The sequence below is a fragment of the Saccostrea cucullata genome, unplaced genomic scaffold (assembly GCF_032062105.1).
Source record: "Saccostrea cucullata isolate Sc308-1 unplaced genomic scaffold, CSIRO_AGI_Scuc_v1 ctg6621, whole genome shotgun sequence".
NCBI classification, from domain to species: Eukaryota; Metazoa; Mollusca; class Bivalvia; order Ostreida; family Ostreidae; genus Saccostrea; species Saccostrea cuccullata.
This window is the reverse complement of record NW_026928378.1, coordinates 12,877-29,871: the sequence shown is the minus strand read 5'-3', so window position 1 is coordinate 29,871 and position 16,995 is coordinate 12,877. Positions and strand designations below refer to the sequence as shown.

Here is a 16,995-nt window from a genome sequence, read left to right as displayed (position 1 = left end):
AATTTATGTTTTGTATCTCTAGGTATTATATACTGACATTTTTTTGCTAAAGTGGTGATAGATAAGTCATAACTTGATACAATAATTAGTAGAGCAGATGTGTATCTTTTATAAGATGTAAACATTAAACCATATATTTAAACGAAATATTAAAAATTCTATCGAAATTTGGAGGTTCCGTTTCTCTTGCGTGTCAGTATATATAAAAAAAAATATTCATATCTGTCATTCTCATCTGATTTCTACCATTAGGGTTATTATGAAATATCTTTTAGGGTCAGTTCAAGTGTAGACTTTCATATATATACGAGTATATATAGCCCTTTCAGATTTTTATTTTAGGCACCTGTAGCTACTGAGGTCTAAGCTGTCGTGCAATATTTTTTCTTAATTAGAACAGCAGGAGAATATATCATCGATTCAATACCAAAGGTTGCAGTCATTCGTTCTTGATAGACTTGGTATCGTTTTTGAAAGTGCATGGTGTGGGGTAGGCAGCATAAAAACTGCAAGAAAACAAGAAGTGTTAGTGAAACACTGATGCCCCCGTATGGCAACATAGCGAAGGTTAAGCTTTCTCAAATGCAGATCAAATATGTTGGTACCTAAAGTAAGGCCTTTTTCACAAGAAATGCAAATTAATGTGAAATATAAAACACTAGCATTACCTATTCAAGGGTTATGACCATGGTTAACATATTTGAAGTATGAAAGCCCTAGTCCTAACCCTTCAAAAATTATGGTCAAGGTTGTATTTTTAAAGTAGGTCAAAACTCCAAAGTCAAGGTCAATGGGTCAAGGTTCTTGGTATCCTATGAAGCGTCTTTTCACAAGGATTACATATGTTAAGTGTGTTAACTCTTGCACTTTTTGTTTAAAAGTTATAGCCAAAGTTATTTTTTTTTCATAAGTACAAAATCTCCAAGGTCAAGGTCAAAAGGTCAGGGTTGTTGCTATCAAATGAAAGGTCTTTCCACAAACAATAATATGTCAAGTATTAATGTTCTGGTGTATACTGTTCAAAAGATATGGCTGAAGTAAATATTCAAATTTTTTGTGTAAAAGTGTGTCAAACTCCAAGGTCAAAGTCAAAAGGTCAAATTTGGTGGTACCCCCAAAAAAAGGTTTTGTCACAAGAAATACATATGTGAAGTATGAAAGCCCTAGTCTTAAACTTTTAAAGATTATGGTCAAGGTTGTATTTCTAAAGTAGGTCAAACGCAAAGGTCAAGGTCAATGGGTCAAGAGTCTTTGTATCTTATAAAGCGTCTTCTCACAAGGATTATATATGTGAAGTATTTATGCCATAGCCCTTTCTGTTCAAAAGCTAAAACCATGGTTAAAGTTTTTTCATAGGTACAAAAATCTCCAAGGTCAAGGTAAGAAGGTCAAGGTTGTTTGTATCAAATGAAAGGTCTTTCCACAAACAATACATATATTAATTATTAATGTTCTCGTTTATACTATTCAAAATATATGGTCAAAGTAAAAGTTCAAATTTTTTGTGTAAAAGTGGGTCAAACTCAAAGGTCAAGGTCAAAAGGTCAAATTTGGTGATACCCCAAAAAGGTTTTGTCACAAGAAATACACATGTGAAATATGAATGTCATAGCTCAACTAAATCAAAAGTTATGAGCAAGGTTAAAGTTTTTGCGGACAAACAGACAGAGAGACAGACAGACAGACACGACAAAAACTATATGCCCCCGAAACTTCATTTACGGGGGCATAAAAAGTGGGGAAATTCTCCAAACTCTGGGGGGGGGGTAAACATCAGGTTATGTTGAGAAAAAAAGTTTGGTGGGGGATGTCATCCCCCCTTACCCAACCCAAACCTGGCGCTACATGCCTGATTGATATGGTTTTACTTTAAAATTATGTGAGCTGTAATAGCGACTCTCTTTCATATAGAATTATTGTGAGCAATCTCATAAAATGATACCCCCCTCTTGCTATTGCATTAAATGTTTTTATTACAAAAAAGGTCCAAATATTAATTTAAAACCTTTTTAAAATTTTGCTATTGTATATATACATACCAAAATGACTATGACATATACTCATGTCGTAGGTAGTAAAACCGTTGTGTTAAGCACAAACTTCCAATTTCTTTTCATTCGAAGTTAAATATGTAAAATTTGCCAAACTCATATAGCACATCTTTACTGCAGTCAAGGTCAAACATGCCCAAATGAACTTTGGTCAAGGTCATGTCAAACCTACAGCTCAAAAATAATCCCTGAGATGAAACTTCAAGTCTTTTCATTAGAATGTTACAGAATGGGCAAAGATTGCACTATTCTTATACAAATGACCTTGAACTTGTTCAAATAACCTTGGGTCAAGTTTTAGACACATTTCTAGATCATAAGCAATCTTATTATCAAGTATGAACTTTCAGTGGCACTTCATTGAACTGTTATGGACAAGTCAAAATTTTACATACATATGGATGGGTGAACAAGGTGATTCCTCCCCCCCCCCCCCCCTTCCAAGTTTCGTTTGTGATGAATATAAAAAATTCCTTTTGAAATTGAATATGCATTTATTTATCAACAATATTAAAATTATGAGTATACTTTGATCAGAACCAATATAACCAAAATAATCGACACTGTACATGTATTCAATTCACCCCCTCCCCTTCAAAAAAGCTTATAAATGCTAGATTGTCACACATTTTAACCATTTGTAACGTTTTTCTACTAAAGTTGCCTGCTAATTTTATTGTATAGATACAGCATATAGATAACCCCTAACAAGATCACACCATTCATTTTTCCAGCCGTGGTTGTAGATTTTGTGTATATAGTGATAAACATATGTCATTTTTTTTTAAATCAATAAGCATTGACGCCATGTTCTTTTCCCGTGGTCATGACAACAATATCACTACATAATTTTTGTTTTTGTTATTGTTGAAGAATAAAGTAAATCCATCAACAAATAAAGTATCCAAAACACCTCATCTTATCACGTTCAGAAAACAAATTCATAGTAAAATGTCTAAAAATCATTGATTTTTATAAGGATTTATGAACCCGTTGCTAAGAAAATGAATTTCCTTGGATACCAGTCCCTTCATACGTTCAAAAAAATTTTTAATTGTGTTTTAGCATTAGGTAAGACAAAATCTTTCATTTACCAAAAGCTTTTGAAAAAATAAAATTTATACTTTCAATTCAATGCTCGATGCTTGCTGATTTTGACTCTTAAGAACAGAACTTCCAGTCATGCAGGGGTTGCATGATATGTTTAAAGTTTTTTTTCATATACATATGTCTCTGGACTTTTTATGAAATAATCAGGTTAAAACTTTATGAAAAAAATCCCTTTCATATGACATTTCTTTGATGATGCAAACTTAACATATTAATTCAGATTAGAAATAAGAATGTTGGACAAAAAGGCTACAACATTTAATTGCCTTTAAGCTGCTTCAAATTTGTGAAATCGAAAATCAACTGAGTCAATTGATTCAAATTTTCAGGCAAAGGAAGTTAAAGTAAAAAGATGATGTAAATAGAACCTACCTGTTGTACCTGATGTGAAGGCATATTCAAAATAAATCTGAAATCTCCAATAACATCCTTTCACAGACACTAATTTAGTTTTAAATTCGGTGTTGCTCATCTCTGCAGAGACAAATGTTCTGATTGGTTACCTTGAATACCCATAATGCTCCCTGAGAGAAGTCTCATAGGATAAAAATTCTAAGTCAACATTTATTCTTGCTCATGCCATACTGATCTTCAATTATGAGCGAGGTATACATGAAATATTCACTGATATGTAGCTCATCTTTACTTATAAACGAAGTATTAACGAAATCCGTTCTTCAGTTATACTTACTTTGACTTTTAGTACACTTATAAGTAAATTTCAAAATTTATAAGTGACTTATAAATTGCTTATAAGTGGATTATAGTACACTTATAAGTTTCTATTCGTTTTTTTCTGTTAAGGCTCTTACATTATAAACAGTAGCCTAATCACCTTTAGGGAGATGAATGGTGGTGTCATGTAGATGTGCAGAAAGGTTTCAGAATTTTGATTTTGTCTCGGGGGGTCAAATGGGGGTCGAAAAATGAAGTTTTTTATGCAAGAAGCCCCGTCTTCCCTTGAATCCTCCTACATTTAACTCAGTAGCCTAATCACCTTAAATGAGAGGGTTGGAGGTGTCATGTAGATGTGCAGTAAGGTTACGTAATTTTGATTTTGCCTCTGGCGCCAAATGGGGATCGAAAATGACGTTTTTTATGCAAAAAGCCCCGTCTTCCCTGAACTCCTCCTACATCCTACATTTTACGTAGTAGTCTAATCATGTTTTAAGAGAGTTAAATGTATTGTAAATTATTTAAAAACATCAACGTCAAGGGGTAAAAAATCATTGCATGCTAGGAAACTCTTGAATTCTTACGAGTAATATACATGTGAATTGTGAAAGTCATATCTCTTCTCAATCAAAAGTTATTAGCAAATGCAACATTTTTGAAAAGTAGATTAAGCTTCAAGATCAAGGTCACAGAGTAAAAAGTCATGATTTATTTGGAAAGGTCTTATCACAGGTAATAATATACTTGCATGTATAATATGAATGCCCTAACTTTTCTCTTTCAAAATTATGAATTTAAAACAATGTAAATTTTTAGCAAGTAGGTCATACTTCAAGGTCACGGGTAAAAAAATCATGCTATTGTCACAGGTAAATACTAATACATATATTCAATTTGAATGCCTTGTCTCTTCTCATTCAATAGGTATGACCGTGATGACCAAGGTTAAATTTATTGTGACAGATGGACAGACTAACATACAGATGTACATATTTCTATGTGAATTGGTTAGAATTGGCCCTGTGGTTCTAGAGAAGAAGTTAAAAATGTAATAAGTTTCCATACAAACAGATGGACGACGGACGTAATGTGATAAGGAAACAAGAAAATCTCAAATTAGCAAAAAACGTATGATTCACAAGTATTTTGAAAGGGTTACCATGGTTACAGTATTTGAAAAGCTTTTTATGCCCCCGTAAACGAAGTTTGGGGGGCATATAGTTTTTGTCGTGTCTGTCTGTCTGTCTGTCTCTCTGTTTGTCCGCAAAAACTTTAACCTTGCCCATAACTTTTGATTTAGTGGAGCTATGACTTTCATATTTCATATGTGTATTCCTTGTGACAAGACCTTTCTTTGGGTACAACCAAATTTGACCTTTTGACCTTGACCTTGGTGTTTGACCCACTTTTACATGAAAATTTTAAAATTTTACTTTGGCCATATCTTTTGAACAGTAGTCACCAGAACGTTTATACTTCATATATGAAATGTTTGTTAAAAGTCCTTTCAATTGATACCAACAACTTTGACCCTTTGACCTTGACCTTGTAGATTTCCTTACTTGTAAAAAAACTTTAACCTTGGCAATAACTTTTGTACGGTAAAAGATAGGGCTTTCATACTTCATACATGTAATCCTTGTGAGAACATTTGATACCTTTGACCCTTTGACCTTGTCCTTTGAAATTGACTTACTTTAAAAAAGCAAACCTTGACCATAACTTTTAAAGATTTAGGGCTAGTGCTTTCATACTTTAAATTTTTTATCCTTATGACAAGACCTTTCTTTGATACCACCAAATTTGACCTTTTGACCTTGACCTTGGAGTTTGACCCACTTTTACAATGAAAATTTTAAAATTTTACAGTGGGCCATATCTTTTGATTGATTGATTGATTGAATACTGTTTCACGTACCCTCTCCCCTTGAATATTTCACTGATAAAAAAACTTTAACCATTGCCGGTGAAGGGCTTTCACATTTGGGCCTATGTAATTCTCGGCACTTCATTGGATACCTTTGAGCAGGGAGGGATCTTTAATAAAACACACCTGCTGTGACAGGGGCCTAGTGCTTTCATACTTTACATATTTTATCTTTATGACAAGACCTTTCATTTGATAACAATAACGCCTTTTGACCTTGACAAGCAAGGAGTTTGACCTACTTTTTAAGAAATCCTCAAAGGATCCATAACTTTTGAACAGTAGACACCAGGACATTTATACTTCACATATATAAAGTTTGTTAAAAGACCTTTCACTGGATAACAACAACTTTGACCCTTTGACCTTGACCTTGTAGATTCCCATACTTGTGAAAAAACTTTAACCTTGGCCATAACTTTTGAACGGTAAGGGATAGGGCTTTCATACTTCACATATGTAATCCTTGTGAGAGAACCCTTCCTTGGATACCAAGAATTTTGACCATTTGACCTTGACCTTTGAGATTGACCTACTTTAAAAAAGCAAACCTTGACCATGAATTTAAAGAGTTAGGGCTAGTGCTTTCATACTTTACATATTTGATTCTTATGACAAGATCTGTCATTTGATAATAATAACTTTGACCCTTTGACCTTGACCTTGGAGTTTGACCTACTTTAAAAAAAATGAACGTTGACCATAACTTCTGAACGGTTAGGGCTAGGGCTTTCATGCTCTACATAAGTATTTTATGTGGCAAGACCTTTCATTTGATACTAATTACATTGACCTTTTGACCTTGACCTTGGAGATTTTTGTACTTATTAAAAAACTTTATCATTAGCTTACTTTCAATTTCACAATGGTTTTCCAGTGAGAATACCCTACGTTTGGTACCAATTAATTAAATTAGCATTTAAGAAAAGCTTAATCTTTGCTATGTTGCCATACGGTGGCATCAGTGTTTAACAAACACATCTTGTTTCTAATCAAACTTATTTGATTGATAATCATTTCTCTTTTATGTTCTTTAACATCCACTAGTGTTAAACATGAAGTATATATCTGAATTATCAAATCTCTGAACTCTCTGTGTGAGTCTTATTATTCCATAACTTTTGATTTAGTGGAGCTCCTTTAGATTTACATTTTTCTCATGAAAATTTTCTTTTATTGTCAGAGATACCTGAGAGTTCGTTCAACAGATTATATTTAAATTTTACAGTGTAATGAAATCCACTAGAAATCCATGACGTTTGTTGAAATTTCTATAACACACGCGAAACCTTGTAGATTTCCGCTTGCGTTTAACCTTGGCCATATACATAGTAGCAGCTTTCAATTCACTCCTTGTGAGAAACATCAAACTGTATAATGTTTTGACTCGACCATAAATTTTTAGAATCCTGTTAAATTAATGTAAATGTACAATAAATGTGCTTTTTATGCCTCCGTAAAAAATTGAATATTGACCATTTTTGAACAGTAGACACCAGGCTATATAGTTATTTGTTGTGTCCTTCCGGATACTGTCTCTCTGTTTGTCTGTTTGTCCGCAAAAACTTTAACCTTGCCCATAACTTTTGATTTAGTGGAGCTATGACTTTCATATTTCATATATGTATTCCTTGTGACAAGACCTTTCTTTGGGTCCACCAAATTTGATCTTTAATAAAACAAACCTTGACCCTTACTTTTAAAGATTTGGGCTAGTGCTTTCATACTTTACTTTTACATGAAAATTTTTAAAAATTTTACTTTGGCCTTGGAGTTTGACCTCTTTTTAAGAAATTGAAAGTTGACCATAACTTTTGAACAGTAGACACCAGGACATTTAAACTTCACATATGTAATGTTTGTTAAAAGACTTTTCACTGGATACAAACAACCTTGACCCTTTGGCCTTGACCTTGTAGATTTCCGTACTTGTAAAAACTTTAACCTTGGCCATAACTTTTGAACGGTAAGGGATAGGGCTTTCAAACTTCACATATGTAATCCTTTTGAGAAGACTTTGCATTGGATACAAAGAGCTTTGACCCTTTGACCTTGACCTTGGAGTTTAACTTACTTTGAAAAAGCAAACCTTGACCATAAATTTTAAGAGTTAGGGCTAGTGCTTTCATACTTTACATATTTGATTCTTATGACAAGATCTTTCATTTGATAACAATAACTTTGACCCTTTGACCTTGGAGTTTGACCTACTTTTTAAAAAAATTGACCGTTGACCATAACTTCTGAACGGTTAGGGCTAGGGCTTTCATGCTCTACATTAAGTATTTTATGTGGCAAGACCTTTCATTTGATACTAATTACATTGGCCTTTTGACCTTGACCTTGGAGATTTTTGTACTTATTAAAAAACTTTATCATTAGCTTACTTTCAATTTCACAATGGTTTTCCAGTGAGAATACCCTACGTTTGGTACCAATTAATTAAATTAGCATTTAAGAAAAGCTTAATCTTTGCTATGCTGCCATACGGGGGCATCAGTGTTTTACAAACACATCTTGTTTTTCATGCAATGTTTGAGAAGCTGAAAATGTATGACATGTATCTATTGTTGAAAAAACTGAACATTTCAGAAAACAGTATGATTGAAAATAGTTAATCAAGGTGTTTTGAGAAGCAAAATAAAGCTAGTAAACTTTTATAGCTAATTCAACCACAGAACTTAGTCAATTTTAAGATGCACAACCTTTTCAACTCTTATAATTACTATTTTTAAAATATCTATATCATCATTTCTGATTCAAGGGAGAACAAGAGATACGACCAACATGTTCATGTTTTATCTTTTCTAAGTAAATTTTTTGTTATGAAAACATCTCTCTCGGGAAATTTTCCCTCATATGGAGACACCTGGCAGCACCTAAAAATAATGAAAACAAAATGTGTTTGTGAAACACTGTTGCACCCGTATGGCAGCTTATTGCGAAGGTTGAAGTTTTTCAAATGTATGTCAAACTCATAAGTCAATTCCAAAGGGTTAAAATTTTTGGTGTCAAAAGAAAGTCTTGTCACAAGGAATACACATGTGAAATAAGAAATCCCTTGTCAAAATTTAATTGCCAAGGTTAAAGTTTTTTTTAAAGGGGATCAAACTCTAGTGTCAAAGTCACACATATTTATACCTGTTGAAAGTTCAAAATCAATACATGTAAAGCATGAAAGCCCTAGCACTTACTGATCAAAATTTTGGCCGAGATTAAAGTTTGGTATTTTTCTTGTAAAAATGGGTAAAGATCCAAGGTCAAGGTCAAAAGGTCAAAATTGGTGGTACCCAAATAAAAGGTCTTATGAAATGTGGAAGCTCTGTGTATAACCCATCCCACTTAAAACTTATGGGCAAGGTTAAAGTTCCTGCGGACAAACAGACAGACAGACATAATATAAACACAGAAAACAAAATATGTATATAGTCAAATGAAAAAAAAATCATTTTGGAGTCACAAAATCAATCGTAATTTTAGAAACAGGGAGTGGCTAGGGAAATTGGATCTCCCCTTTGGAATTTGCTTTGTTATTAAAATAAGACTATATACTGAAGTAAATAAAAATGACTTTAGATATCCTCCCCTTTGAAAACATTGACCCCACTATCATTGTTTTAATTTTGTTTATTTGGTTTTTTTTTCTTTGCTTGTCAGGAAATTCTGGGCTGGAATTTTTTGACTGTGGTGTGAACCCCCTCCCCTCTCCCGAAAAAAAAATAATTCTGGACCTGCACCAGTAACTGAATGTCACATCGACAAGGGGAGATAACTTCACAATGTGAAATTCGTCTACTGTGGCATGCGAAGATCTTAAAACCTTTTTGTCCCCCGCTTGAAAAGTGGGGGATATAAATTTGGGTCTGTCCGTCCGTCCGTCTTTTTGTCCGTAACACTTTCGTTTCCACACGATATATCGAGAACCCTTCGAGTTTTTGCAATGAAATTTTGAATAGTAAAAAGGATTGATCATTATGAATATTGATTAGATGTTAAGAGAAGTAACTCAAAATAAAAAAAAAAACAGTGCTGGTATTTCTGGGTTTTGTTTCAATATTTTCATTTTCAGCCAAAGTATATGCATGTCAACGGAAATAAGGTTTCAACAATGTATTTTATGTATAAACCTTATGAAATAAATGGGTTTTGAAGAAAACGTATGGTTAAAAATAATATAGGCCCATTTTATCAACATTCTGCATGTACATAGGAAATGCATTGAAAATTGTAAAACATTCATTTGACAAAATCTTTAAAGGAAGGATGGCTTGATGGGTAAAAAGGACCTGAATAGAACATGTTTGGTACCATTAAACCTGTTCAAGAAAACTTGAAAAATTCTATACGAAAGCCAGAAACGTTGCTAATGTCCTTAATTCATAACAAACTATGTTTTAACATAATTTTTCTATCTAGCCTATTTAAAAAAACAAACAAACAAAACGTACGTGTCGTGAGGGTGTGTGTGTGTGGTGTCGGGAGGGGGGGGGGCATTAGTAAAAGAAAATTTAGAAAGTTCCAATTATGAGCAAAACATTTATCAAAATCTAATTTACATCATTAAATTATTTCTGTTTTTTCAGACTGGTAATGAGTTAAGCATATAGAATACATATAGGAGGCTCTGAGTCATAGGTCACATAGTCAAAGGGTCTGAAAATTTTATACTCAATTTGACGAATAAATATACTGTGTAAGTTATAGAATAGACTTTTTCCTGGGAAAGCCCAGTATGTAGGAATATGTATTTAGAGGCAAACAGCTAAGTGAGAATATAACTGTCTCATGACAGCAGCTAATTTTTCTTTACATTTTTACTTGCTACTTTCTTTTTTTACGGGTTCGGAGAATCCTTTGGGAGTAAGAGGGTATTATGACCGTGCGAAATGATTGATTGATTGATTGATTGTATACTGTTTAACGTCCCTCTCCAGAATCCGTGCGAAATGTATATTTTGCACATTCCTATATATTTTGTATTTTTGGCTTGTTTGTTCTTCTTCTTGATACGGAAAAAAGATATATATAGATTAAGAAGTGTCCGTCTAAACCGTTATGTTTACCTTATTGTCATAAGGTCCGTCTGTCTGTCCGTTTACCTAATTATCTAGAGAGTTTCCCCATATTCATATTGTACGGGGTGAAGAGTAGCCTATTCCCCAGAATGCTGTTATATGTTTTATTAACTTGAATAAATGTGGAAAATATTGCAAGTGTTGAGCTAATTTCTATTCACCGCCAAAGTAATAGACACTTAAAACGGGCGGTTATGATACTATGAAATTCATCAGCAATTAAACTATTATTACAAAGTGCACAAAGTCTTTCAGAAAATGGTATACCATACCACCTTCCAGTTTCTATGGGTAAATGATGATTTGTGGTGCGAAATTTTAACACTATTTTTTTTCTTAGGGGATAATTTAAAAAGTTTTTAAATCAAAAATTTTGTTTAAATATTCTGTAATTCTGTCCTTTAGAGGAATTATGTCACTGAACCAATTTTGAATGAATTGAACTGGTAATATTTGTTAAACAAATACCATTCATCCATTCATAATGGATATTGACGCCTTATTAAATAAGTCAAGTGCACATGCTATAAATTTTCTGAATACAAATGTTAATAAAGATTTAACGTATAAATGAATACTAGTAAAATATTTACACTTTTATTTTGAGGACACGATTTTTTTTTTTTGCCCAGTATGAGATCATTGAACATATATATATATATATATATATATATATATATATATATATATATATATATATATATAGATAAACGAAGTGTTGTGAGGTGTGTTGTATTTGTATTGTTTCATCACGCAGATATGTTAAGGCAGCACAATATCAGAATTCTGAGAATTTACATTTTTTGTAATATGTAACACTGATAAATCGGAGAAGTCATGGATAAAACTTTTACTATCATTATCCATTCTATGGACGTCAATGGTACTTACACTACGGGAAGCACTCCTCCACGACGTCATCATGTGACGTCTATAAATAGAACACGATGTGTTTGGGAAACACTGATGTTCCCTTATGGCAACATAGCAAGGATTAAAATTTTCTTAAATGCATATTTTAACCAGAAGTCTCTGTCGAGACTGTAGCTCTACTGATTTATACTTAAAACAAAGGAAGAGGAAAGTAGCAGTTGGGACTTGAGACATTAAATCAGCAATAAAGAGAAAAATGATCCTTGCCACTCATCAAAATAAAAACAGAATTATGTATCTTAGTATAGTCTACTTGTGTGCTAAGTTATACTGAAATCGGACCAAAACTGCAGGAGGGGTAGCATTTTGATAGAAATTTCTATTGTTAGTAACCACGGCAACACCGTTCATTGAAATCAAAAACCGATGCAGAGAATTATGTATCTTAGTGTAGTCTACTTGTTTGCCAAGTTATATCAAAATCAGAGCAAAACTGTAGGAGGAGTAGCATTTTGAAAGAATTTTACAGGAATTTCTATTTTTAGTAACCACGACAACACCGTTTATCGAAATCAAAAACCGATGCACAGAATTATGTATCTTAGTGTAGTCTACTTGTGTGCCAAGTTATATTGAAATCGGGCCAAATCTGTAGGAGGAGTAGCATTTTGAAAGAATTTCAAAGAAATTTCTATTTTTAGTAACCACGGCAACACCGTTCATCGAAATCAAAAACCGATGCACAGAATTATGTATCTTAGTGTAGTCTACTTGTTGAAATCGGACCAAAACTGTAGGAGGAGTAGCATTTTGAAAGAATTTCACAGAAATTTCTATTTTTAGTAACCACGGCAACACCGTTTATCGAAATCAAAAACCGATGCACGGAATTATGTATCTTAGTGTAGTCTACTTGTGTGTCAAGTTATATTGAAATCGGACCAAATCTGTAGGAGGAGTAGCATTTTGAAAGAATTTCACAGAAATTTCTATTTTTAGTAACCACGGCAACACCGTTCATCGAAATCAAAAACCGATGCACAGAATTATGTATCTTAGTGTAGTCAACTTGTGTGCTAAGTTGTATTGAAATCGGACCAAAACTGTAGGAGGAGTAGCATTTTGAAAGAATTTCACAGAAATTTCTATTTTTAGTAACCACGGCAACACCGTTCATCGAAATCAAAAACCGATGCACAGAATTATGTATCTTAGTGTAGTCAATTTGTGTGCCAAGTTACACTGAAATCGGACCAAAACTGTAGGAGGAGTAGCATTTTGAAAAATTGTTTACAGACAGACAGACCGACGGACGCATTACTATCGCATAAGCTCTTCTGGTCTCTGACCAGTAGAGCTAATAATATTGGTACCAAAGGTAGGGGTATTCTCACTGGAAATACAATTGTAAAATAAAATAAAATAGTTACCAAATATTATCCATGTCTTTACTTTCTTTACTGTGTATTCCCCATTCATTGCCTTTGGGTATTCGATCTTATACCTCAAATCCCCAGTTTTGGTTGTTGCCTGTTTCCTACATGCGTTTTCGTTGTAATTAATGTGGATAATGTTATTAGGTAAACGGCATGCACAACCAAATTTTTGAAAAACTTTAACATCAAGCAGTTTTACCCAGGTCATAACTTTTGCATATTACAAAATGATATCTTAAATAAAAAAAGGAATCCGGTAGGGGAATTGTAATGCTTATGCAATACTCTCAGAATGCTTGTTTTCTTTGCAGATGAGGTAATTTTACTCTCCGAATCAGCCGAAAATTTACAGAATCAATTGCACTTTTTTCTATCCACAAATTTTCCTGTAATGGGAGAAGACAATTCTGGCTATTCACAGCCTGTTTTTTCGTAACCTCTCGAATAAATTTTTAATAACACAATGGAGTTCAATCATTTATTGAACTAGTAATAAACAATAATGCATTAAATCCAGCAAAACGAACAATAAAAATTTTCGGGACGACCTGTCCCTACCTCAGGACAAAGAAAAAAGTTAAAAAGTCATTAAAACAAAGGAAACAAAAAACACCTAGCCTACTACTTAACTACTTAACATTAAATAAAATAAGTAGTTATTTACAGTGCTTTTTGTAAAATCCCATCCATGACCTTGTATCTACTTTAGGTTATAGATCCGACACTTACAATGAAGAATATACAATGTTGTTGGCTTTTTATATAACCAGCATGACCAAAAATACAAGAGGCCCATAGGCCACAGCGCTTACCTGAGTACATCCGCTAGAAAAAAGCACATATCAGATCAGAACTGAAAGTTTTATAAGGTTGGGGGGAGGGGCTTGAATTTTAACCCCCCCCCCCCAGGGGATCATGATTTGGACGAACTTGAAATCTACACTACCTGAGGATAATTCCATATAAATATTACTAATCATGGCTTTGAAGTACTTGAAAAGAAGATTTTAAAAGGTTTCCCTATATTTCCTATGAAAAACTTTGGTCGGCCATTTTGGCCCCACCCTACCCCCCGGGGTCATGATTTGAACGAACTTGAATCTACACTACCTGAGGATAATGCCACATGAGTTTCATCTTTCCTGGCCCAGTGGTTCTTGAGAAGAAGATTTTTAAAGAGGTTTCCTATATATTCCTATGTAAAACTTTGATCGGCCATTTTGGCCCCACCCTACCCCCGGGGGTCATGATTTGAAAAAACTTGAATTTACACTATCTGAGGATGATTCCACATGAGTTTCATCTTTCCTGCCCCTGTGGGTTCTTGATAAGAAGATTTTTTAAAAAATGACATTAATTTTTCTCTATTTCATCTCCCCTTGGAAAAGGGCGTGGCCCTTCATTTGAACAACTTGAATCCCCTATACCTAAGGATACTTAGTGGCAAGTTTGGTTGAAATGGGCCAGTGGTTCTTGAGAAGAAGATGAAAATGTGAAAAGTTAACAACAACGACAGACAACGGACAAATTTTGATCAGAACGTACCCCCGGGGATAGGGTGGGGCTAAAAATTTCTACAAGAGATGTTTGTGAAACACTTAGTCCCCCACCTCCTGGACATACAATTCCAAGGGGCATATTTGTTAAGAATTGCTCGATCGTACCGGAAGGAAGACCTGACCTAGATATTTTTATGATTAATATATATGGCAAAGTTTACTCCGGTTTGTTCAACCTCTGCAAAGATAAACGGAAACTGCAAATGAATGGATTTTTTTCTAAGTTCAAGGGGCACAACTCTGTTAAAATTGTTTGATCGTAGAACTTGGTTTAGATATTCTGATTAAGTTTCAATATGTGCAACCACTGCAAAGAATATGAAAAGAAACTTGATGGACCGCGACAGACAGCAGCAAAGCAAAATGCCCTCGCTTCTTCATAATGAGGCAAATATTTTCGTTGAAAAATGTAGTTCAAAATTTAATGCGAATGTACTATCACTGGAAAAAACAAATAAGCAAGGTATATTTCGGACTTATTTCTACTGACACTATAATCTGCTATTCTGTGAAAGGGTTCTAGGCAGTTAAAGGGCTATTATATAGAAAAGAAGGTCATACTCTAACACTAACATGTAACAGCCTTCTTAATTCGAAAAGAATTTATGTTTATGCTTTCATTTTGTCGCACAGTATTTCCCTCTGTTCGAATAATTTTGTCAAATATCTGCAACATAGACTGAAGAAATATTTCCTTTGCACCAATGTCTATATACTTATCCTTTTCTTTTAGATACTGGATAAAAAGAGTTTCATTTGAGCCAATTTTTTTCAGTTTATTTGCAAGAGCTTTAGGTGAAGAGAAATCAAGAGTGCTGATAAACGTTCCGTTTGGTATATATTCAGCTACATTTTTTGGCCCATTAATTACAGGTATAAGATCTAAATTTCCCAAAAATACATTAAATAATTTTTCTGTCGTATAGTCTTTACAAATGTTATTTTCAAAAGCAAAATAAAATTTATAATCACGAGAAAAATTTCGCAAGCATTCGTTTAGATATGGAGTTCGACTAAGACAAACAGCACTGCCACAGGAACCGAACATATCGACCTGTATATATTTCTTTAAATCAAGTATGTAATTTTTACGACGAGACGGTACTGGACAATGCCCTGACATCCACACGCCAAAATATTTCTTCTTCTGAAATACCTCCGTATAATTCTTCACCAAAAGGGAGGACCGTTTCTTAAGTGATCCATAAGGTCGATATATGTCTGAATCTCTGCGATATGACATCAACCAATCTAGACTAGTATTCCATTTCTGGTAGTCGTTAATCATGAAGGTAGGCGTTTCCATTGAGTTGAAAACCCAGATTTGACACTTAAATTTAGGGGGTGGAATCTTTCCCATAGTACTGTGTGTAAATATCACAACATCACTTCTTGATAAATCATTGTTATCCTTTGTCAAGATAAAGTATCGATGTTTTTCATGTGTTTGAAGTTTTGAATAATTAAACTCATCCATTAAATAGGATGGGATGTTGTACCACAATATTCTCCACTCTGTTTTATTTTTAAAGCGGCAATTTTGTTGAATGTTTATACGTTTCTCCAGATATTTTCCTTGAAAAATAAATCCAAGCAAGATGACTGCTAACCCAAAAAATATCAACAGGATAAACTTTAGAATTGTAATTTTCATGTTCCAAAATCTGAAAAAGAAAAAAATAACATTAAGGATGTTGCTGTGTTATTCCGAATGACAAAGTACTTTTGGCAATTCTTTTCAAGTATTTTTTTTTTGATTCGTCAATCCTATTACATTGTTTCTTACATACTTTCATGTTGTATGAATTCGAAAGATTACGTACGGTAAAGATATAGAGTAATTCATTTTTTAGCATTGCAAATTAAATAGTATTTTGTTGAAATAATCTGTAAAGATTTATTTACAAGTTTTTAAGTAAATGTTTATAAATGTAATATTTGGTAGACCTAAGTTCTATATCGGCCGTACTAAATAGGAAAGAATAGAAAGAAAATCGAATAATCTACTAAAATTTCTTTGCCGTTCATTTTAAAACATTTAAACCTAAGGTCATTATCATGTTACATGTATCAGTATATACACAATAATGTAATCCTTAGGTGATTTATACATATATGCGTACATTTAAATTCAGTGGGAGAATCATTGTTTATGCTATGTTTTGAACGCGATGTAATGCTTCTGAAACGGTGCGGAGGGGTTTGACGTACGTTTTTTTTTTGTCCAGTTTCTCAATCTTTGAATATACTCGCTGTGATAAATATGCTTGCGGAAGAAAGCATTGATTT

At 33.5% G+C, this 16,995-nt stretch overlaps 1 protein-coding gene across 1 annotated transcript; it reads right to left on the bottom strand.

Moving 5' to 3' along the window:
* Positions 1-15,066: 15,066 nt before the first annotated feature.
* On the bottom strand, positions 15,067-16,190 carry LOC134277393 (glycoprotein 3-alpha-L-fucosyltransferase A-like). Its single transcript, XM_062759730.1, has one exon. It carries the CDS (start codon positions 16,181-16,183, stop codon positions 15,275-15,277), a length of 909 nt encoding a protein of 302 aa, XP_062615714.1. The 5' UTR covers positions 16,184-16,190; the 3' UTR covers positions 15,067-15,274.
* Positions 16,191-16,995: the final 805 nt, after the last annotated feature.

Bases quoted from the DNA above. Each gene is read 5' to 3' on its own strand.
- LOC134277393 (XM_062759730.1), bottom strand. From the start codon at position 16,183: ATGGATGAGTTTAATTATTCAAAACTTCAAACACATGAAAAACATCGA.